Here is an 8,524-nt window from a genome sequence, read left to right on the forward strand (position 1 = left end):
TAAAGAATATAAGTAATTGATAAGACATGTATTAAAAAATGATAGGTATCCTGTAAATATTTGTGGAATGACTGGGACTCTATCAGGTATTATGCATCTTAGAAAATATTCTGCTAATATGTGTATCTTTATTTCTTTTTTGGACCAGTATCACAATATATATCCTATGGTAAATGTGTAATTGATCTATCAATGTCCAGTAATTGTTTCATATTTTAGTGGCTTGCTGATATTTCTCATGGCCATAAAAATTCACTGCTTATAGTCTTTAGTATTACTGAAGTAGGTCACTTTTTTAGCTTTAAAATAGGAAAAAAAAAAAAAATGGGACGCCTGGGTGGCTCAGTTGGTTAAGCAGCTGCCTTCGGCTCAGGTCATGATCCCAGCGTTCTGGGATCGAGTCCCACATCGGGCTCCTTGCTCCGCGGGGAGCCTGCTTCTCCCTCTGACTCTGCCTTCCACTCTGCCTGTGCTTGCTCTTGCTCGCTCTTTATCTGACAAATAAATAAATAAAATCTTAAAAAAAAAAAAAAGGAAAAAAAAAAGTTTCCTAAACCATGTGTTTCCAGGGAAGGAGGAACTTCATTGGTGTTTTCATCATCATCAATAATTTTCTTGTATTGTTTTTCCAGTTAAAGATTTTATATCATGGTTTGGATTTTCAGTCTTTTTTTTATAATTAACTGAATCTTTTTGGTAAGTTAAATTTAGTTTGTATCTTTTTGAAAAGGAGCCGTGGTATTGCTGCTTTTGCAAAGTAATTTTTCGGACAATGAGAAAGTAATATGGACTATTTATGAAGAACTGATTTAAGACTAATATCTAGTATTTATTTATTTTATTATTTTAAAAGATTTATTTAAGAGAGACACGAGTGTGCATGCTCAGGGTGGGGCAGAGGGAGAAGGGGAGAGAGTCTTAAGCAGACTCCCTGCTAGGTATGGAGCTTGATGCGGGGCTCAGTCTCACAATCCTGAATGCTTAATGGACCGCACCACCCAGTTGCCTCTCTAGTATTTTTTGAGCACTCAGTATGTGCTAGGCCATATTTATTGTTTTATGTGTACTATTTCATTTGTTCTCGACTACAACTCTGTGATTCATACTGTTCTTGTCCCCATTTTACATATGAGCAAACTGAGAGGCACCAAGGGTCTAAGTAACTTGCCGAAAATCAAACACATAGTTGATTAGTGGCTGAACCCAGGTTTGAATTCAGCTGTGTCTTTTCTAAATCCTATGTTTTAAAAAAGCTGTAAACTGCCTTTTGAACTTTTTGAAGTTACATGGTAAATCTTACAGATGCTTTAAACTGAGGAAATGACCTTTTCTGAAATACTCCTGCTTAACTGTAGTTTACTGTCTTACAAAGAACACCAAGGGACTATCTACATTCTTTTGATACTTTGAGGTTTAGTTATATGTTAATATTCACGATATTACTATTTCTTGAACCATTTGTTTGGAAATTGTCCATTCAAGTTAGTTGTGAGGATAAGCATGCTTTGAAACAAAAGGAAGCTGTTGCTAGATACAAAGTTGTATTTGAATCGAATTTGAAGGTGGCTGTAAGCACTTTGAAGAACAAAGTTAAAATTCCAAATTTAAGATGGAAAATTGCAGATTACTACATGTATATGTATATATTTTAAAGATAGTATGATATATGGAAAGACTAGGAGATTGAAGATCTGCTTTCTAGATCTTACTTTGCTGCTTATTTTATCTTGTGTCTTTTGAGAGTCACTTCACCTCTACTCCTAACCTTCAGTTTCTTTACCTATAAAATAAAAATCCAGAACTTCAGAGAAATGACACCTGCTGTTGATCTGATGATTATCTGATCAAAGTCATGGGAAATTGCTTTGTAAGCTATTGATATAAAACCTTTGATATACTTGTCAGGTCATTTAAGCTCAGAAGCAAGAATTTTTTTCTATTTTATTTATATGGATTCCATAGTGGTCTTGGGGCATATAGAATTAATTCAGTGGATTCATTGTATTGAATGCTTCCATAGTGAAGTACATGTATAAACAAATCTATAATAGACTATATGAGTTCAAGAGCCCCAGATTAAATTTTCAATGAAAGCCTGTCTTTGTCAAATTCTCATACCCAGTGTTTTATTTTTGCTGGTATCTATACCTGTGGAATGCAACTTGCTTATAGATAAGATGGTATGTAACAATCTAAATTAAATCACTCACTAAGATTGATAGAGACTTACCTTAAAAAAATATTTTGGAAGAAAATAGATGCTTACAGGATAACATATATTTTATAATATAAAGGGGCATAGTGAGGAATCTGCATGTGATTGAGACAGGGAGGAGGAGGTTGTTAGGTGGTAGAAGCAAAAAGGTAATATCTGGAAAAATAACCAGTAATAGATTATCCAAACATAATCCAGTCTCTAATAGGGCAATCCCCAAAGGGATGATGAATGAATGTGTTGAGCGCAAGGCCAACATAGTTTTCACCTTTGAGTTGTATGCACTAGGCCAGTCTAAAGAAACATAAACATTATGCTCTCATTAGAACTTTAGAGGAATGATACTGTGTACTGTACATTATGGATGGAAACAATATCTTCCATCTCTTTTGCCTCCCATTCTTCTCCTCCCCCAGATTAAAAGATGAAAATTGATACAAATCTTATTCTAAAATCTTTGATAAAGCAAAGATAAAACTATAATACTTGGCTGATCATTATATGTATATGTAAATTATAACAATAATAGCTGCAAGTTTTTTGAGAACACATTGTGTGCCATGATGCTGTTAGGCATTTTGGAGAAATTCTATCATTTATTCTTCACAACAGGTCTGAAATTTGTAATTTTACCCATTTTACATAGCTATACTTATCCCCAAATCACATAATAGTGATTGAACTAGTATTCAAACCCATACCTCTGTGACTCCACAATCTGAGATTTTTTTTTTTTTTCCCCAAAATACCATACGCTTCCTGGATATGGGAATTTGTTTTGTTTTGTTTTTATAGATCTGGCCCAGAAGATCAAATGTGCAGCCAGATTTGGTTAATCCTGGGGCAAGAGTACTGCCCATAAATGTCTTTGGCAGATGATGATGTTCAGGTGAACATGGCTCTCAGCCACAAAGCTTCTCCACGTTTTGTGGGGAGTTGTTTCCATCACTTGTGGACCCTACTATCAGCATAGCTTCCTACTTCCCTCAAGGAATCAGTGAGCCATCATTGAACTGTTCTGTGAACAGACTCTAGTTTTCCAGGAAAGTAAGCGTTAAGTTTGCTGATGATGATTTCTGCATTTGCTGTTACTGCTTTCAGAAATATCAGAAGACATTTACACATGTCTAGGGAACCTATCTACTGTTACGAGACAGCTCCTGTTGGGAAGTTCTTTTGTAATTCTAAACTGAGGAAAATGTCTTCCTAATGAAAGGCTGATTTGTCACTGTTTCATGTAAAAAAATTTGAGTTAGGAAGTGCTTAGTCAAGAGCTTTTGCAGCTAGAAGAAAAAAAACTAATATGAATTTAAATAAACTCTACATTATGATTCATATTTGTCTCACTCACAAATCCTATGATACTACCTTCTCCATAAATTTTCTTCCCTCAATGTCTCATACATAACTGTACTTACTCTTAATTTGTTATGTTCATGAGTTGACTTTATTCACCCAATGAGATTGTAAGCCCTGCAAGAACAGGTACCTAGTAGTAATGTTTTTTTAAATGACTTTTGGGGCAGTAATTCTTACCCCGAGACTTCTAATTTAGACAGTAGAGCTGTCCAGTCTAAGGAAGGCATCAATATTTTTGGCTTTTGGCTAGGTAGACTTCTACAGTGTGATAACATAAGCTATTTCATGCTCACCAGAGGCCCTGATAACATTGGAAAACAAATTTTCATTTAATAAATACCTTTATTTAAAAAACAACATTATAAACATGTCTTTCATAATGAAAGTTTGGGAATTAGTGTTTGGCCATGTCTGGCCCAATGTTAAGTATTAATGATTACTAAGAATATGATTGATTTATTGATAGAATAATTAATGAACTTTTTGTTTTAGGAAATGTTGTGGGCAACTTGGGACATTCCTTCTTCAGTCAGAGTTTCCTTGGCAGTAAAGAACATGGCGGATTCTTATATGTGACATCTACTTACCAGTCACTGCAAGACCTAGTACTCCCAACCCCACCTTACTTGTTTGGGATTCTCATCCAGAAATGGGAAACTCCTTGGGCTAAAGTGTTTCCCATCCGACTAATGTTAAGACTTGGAGCTGAATATCGACGTAAGTAGTAAAATAGCTTCTTCTATGCTATATAACCAAAATGTGATGGCTAAATAAAGGCCTGAGATAATCAGACCCCCACCCCCCAGTGATAGTCCAACAGAAGTCTTTTGAAGTAGCTAAGCTAAATTTGGCCATTGTCTTTACTTATTTTAGCTTTAATGGTAAAGACTAAAAATCTCAAAATTGGAAGTTAGTGATTAATACCTTATAAACTTAAGTTCATCTTCAGAAAAAATGTATTGGACTTTAACAAGTAACCTTTTACAGTATCTGTAGTGAACTTTTTTTTTTTTTTTTTTTTTGCTATTTTGTTGGAAAATAGTTATGACAAAGTATATCTTACATAACATAACAGGTACTGGAAACTAGTGGTATAGCGATCACTTTCAGTTGGTAAAGTGAGCAGTAGAAGAGCTTCCTTGCCCATTGTGGAAGTCATACAACTAAGTTATGAGGTTTCTTTTAAGACATTAAGGCTTAAATGTAAGTTTTATTTTAAACTATATTTTTACTTGATCAGAATTCCTGTGGTCTAGGAATTGGGCCATTTGAACAAGATTCTTAACTCTGTGACTTACTAGCTCTGTACCTTTGGGCAAATCACTTAATCTGTCAGTTTCTTCTGAACTGGAAAAAATAATACTTGCCTTTTACGTTATGTAAGATTATTAAAAGGATCAAATGAAATAATGAAAAACTATTTTATGAATCATAAAATAATATATGCTTTCAGCAAGTCAGCTTCATTCTTTCACTTATTCATTCAGTAAGAATTTAATAAAGGCCTACTATTTGTAACAAATCCTGCGAATTTAGAAATAGTTAAGACATGGCTACAGGTTCTTAGAAACTTTTGTAAGGAAGACATACAGAAATCATGATTACAGTAGTATTATTGTATTAAAACACATGTTCAAAGTTAACCAAGTTCTCTTGGAGTTCTGAGATGGGCCCTAACTTCACCAAGAATGAAGGAGTTGGATAAGGAACATTTCTTGGACCAATTTACTTCTGGCATATGAATCAGCTAAATGAAGTAGGGAAAGGAAAGGGTATGTATGCAGAGGAAACATGTTATCTTCCTGTCTTGTACAGGCAGTTCACCCCCTAACATTCAAAGAGTAAGCCAAATAATAGGCCACCTCATGTTTGGCTGTTCTAAGGAGAATCCTGGTGGGGAGGTATATAAGAGTGAACACAGAAGAATTAGGAAAGATTTGTTTCCCCAGATCGTATTAATCCAGTTTGAAGAAGAGTGCTTCCTAAGACTTTGTAGTTCATTTTTAAGACTGCTGCATCAAAAGGCTTATTCGGGTCATCAAAAGACTTAACTCTGGTATGGTTTGTAGAAGGCTCAGAATTTGTCTTTGATGCTACCGTGCTAAATACTTTTGACCCCTAAATTTCATATGATCTAAAACAGCTATTCCATTTATATTTTGAAAATTTTATGAACCCTGATGTCTCTCTTTTACCAAAATATTAAGCTGTCAGACTTAGTCTCATTATTTCTCATTTCCATAGTTTATCCATGCCCACTCTTCAGTGTCAGATTTCGGAAGCCATTGTTTGGAGAGACGGGGCATACCATCATGAATCTTCTTGCAGTAAGTTGGAGATTTTTATTGCCTTCTTTCTTACTGGGGTTTGTACAGAAGAAGGAAGAGAGGGATTTCATTTTTTGTTAATAGCCATATCCCTGCCACTTCAGGCAAGTGGAGATTTATGCTGTAGGAAAAGAACAACATATATATTCTCTGGAAAGTATATGGTGCTTTGGAGTGGAAATAGTACAGGATTTCAGCTCTTTGTTATACATTTGCTATCGAAGTTACCTTGCAGGATTATTTTGAGGTCTAGAGGTAATGTATATTTAAAGCACCTAGCATTCTTGTTTTTATTTTAAGTGTACCATATCATCCCAGTGTCCCCTTTGTCTGTATAGCTTATTGTTTAGCCCAGGATAGCTCAGAGGTTTATTCAAATACCTTAAGCAAATAAGGTATTCATTCTTTTCTGATGGATTTGTGTGTAGGTTGGGATTCAAACTTTATTCTTTTCCTTTCCCCTGGGCTCTCCCATGTACCTTTGCTCTTGCACAGCCTCTGACTCTTTTGACTAAGGATATTGTTTGGCTTGGGCCTGCTAAGGCCTTTGCTGTACGTGTGCATAGACCAAGGTCAATCCTGGGTATTTGGAGAGTTTATGAAGTTTGCTATGGTTTTCTTACCTCCCGGAACCTTTGTTAAATCTCTGCTATTCTGCCTGGTTGTTACTTTCCCCAAATAGGCTAACAACCTCAAGCTAACTGAGCTGCTGGCCCTCAGTTCCCGCTAGCCACTGAGATTACCACTGCAGCTGCTCCCACTCCAAGTAAGATCCTTCAAGTAGCAGAGCTGATGTTTCCACAAACTATCTTGAACCACCTGAGAGGGCTAGGGTGCAGCCCCAAGAAAGATCACAGACTCAGCTCTACTATGCTTGCTTGAAGTTCAGTAGCTTTCACAAATAAACACAGCTCAGCATGTTGTATGCCTTTGGTCTAACTCCAGAACATCATAGTGATTGTTTTTAAAAAACTATTTACCCAGCTTTTTAGTTGCTTTTTAGGGGGTGGATTTATTTCCTTACTCTGTCTTGCATTTGTTATTATAGCTTTTACTATGTTTTAAAGAGATTTCAGTAATAAGAAAAACTTTTTTTTTTTTAAAGATTTTATTTATTTATTTGACAGAGATCACAAGTAGGCAGAGAGGCAGGCAGAGGGTGGGGGGAGCAGGCTCCCTGCTGAGCAGAGAGCCCAATGTGGGGCTCAATCCCAGGACCCTGGGATCATGACCTGAGCTGAAGGCAGAGGCTTTAACCCACTGAGCCACCCAGGCGCCCCAATAAGAAAAACTCTTGTAGCTTTACCTGTGTAGTTGCCATTTTCAGTGATCTTCATTCCTTTGTGTAAATCTGTATTTCCCTCTGGTGTTGTTTTCCTTCTGCCTGAAAGATTTCCTAACATTTATTGTCATGTGGATCTTCTGGTAAGAAACTTGTTTGGTGGGGTGCCTGGGTGGCTCAGTGGGTTAATCCTCTGCCTTCAGCTCAGGTTGTGATCTCAGGGTCTGGGGATTGAGCCCCGCATCAGGCTCTCTGCTTGGTGGCGAGACTGCTTCTTCCTCTCTCTGCCTGCTTCTCTGCCTACCTGAGATCTCTCTCTGTCAAATAAATAAAATCTTTAAAAAAAAAAAAAAAAAGAAACTTGTTTGGCATTTGTATTTCTAACAGTATCTTTATTTTACCTTCATATTTGAAAAATATTTTTGCTGGATATAGAATTCTAGGTTGGCAGTTTTATTCTTTGAGTATTTTAAGATTTTTTTGTTTATTTATTTGACAGAGATCACAAGTAGGCAGAGAGGCAGGCAGAGAGAGGAAGGGAAGCAGGCTCCCTGCCAAGCAGAGAGCCCGACATGGGGCTGGATCCCAGGACCCCGGGATCATGACCTGAGCCGACGGCAGAGGCTTTAACCCACTGAGCCACGCAGGCACCCCTTCTTTGAGTATTTTATTTTTTCCTTTTTTTATTATGTTCAGTTAGCCAATGTATAGTACAGCATTAGTTTTTTGTTTGTTTGTTTTGTTTTGTTTTTTAAAATTTTTTTATTTTTTTATAAACATATATTTTTATCCCCAGGGGTATGGGTCTGTGAATTGCCAGGTTTACACCCTTCACAGCACTCGCCATAGCACATACCCTCCCCAATGTCCATAACCCCACCCCCCTTCTCCCAGCCCCCCTCTCCCTAGCAACCCTCAGTTTGTTTTGTGAGATTAAGAGTCACTTATGCTTTGTCTCCCTCCCGATCCCATCTTGTTTCATTTATTCTTCTCCTACCCCCTTAACCCCCCATGGTACATCTCCACTTCCTCATATCAGGGAGATCATATGATAGTTGTCTTGCTCCAATTGACTTATTTCGCTAAGCATATACCCTCTAGTTCCATCCACGTCATCACAAATGGCAAGATTTCATTTCTTTTGATGGCTACATAATATTCCATTGTGTATATATACCACATCTTCTTTATTCATTCATCTGTTGATGGACATCTAGGTTCTTTCCACAGTTTGGCTATTGTAGACATTGCTGCTATAAACATTCGGGTGCACGTGCCCCTTTGGATCACTACATTTGTATCTTTTTTTTTTTTTTTTTTTTTTTTTTTTTTTTTTTTTTT

At 36.7% G+C, this 8,524-nt stretch overlaps 1 protein-coding gene across 4 annotated transcripts in view; it reads left to right on the forward strand.

Moving 5' to 3' along the window:
- The window catches only part of ZFYVE9 (zinc finger FYVE-type containing 9), a 205,471-nt gene that overhangs the window by 151,031 nt on the left and 45,916 nt on the right, over window positions 1-8,524 (forward strand). For all 4 annotated transcript variants that reach the window (XM_059374726.1, XM_059374725.1, XM_059374728.1 and 1 more), the window contains 2 exons: window positions 4,067-4,291; window positions 5,819-5,901. In XM_059374726.1, coding sequence (XP_059230709.1) covers window positions 4,067-4,291; window positions 5,819-5,901 — 308 coding nt within the window. The remainder of the gene's footprint in view (window positions 1-4,066; window positions 4,292-5,818; window positions 5,902-8,524) is intronic.

Source organism: Mustela nigripes, chromosome 14 (assembly GCF_022355385.1).
Source record: "Mustela nigripes isolate SB6536 chromosome 14, MUSNIG.SB6536, whole genome shotgun sequence".
Classification (NCBI taxonomy): Eukaryota; Metazoa; Chordata; class Mammalia; order Carnivora; family Mustelidae; genus Mustela; species Mustela nigripes.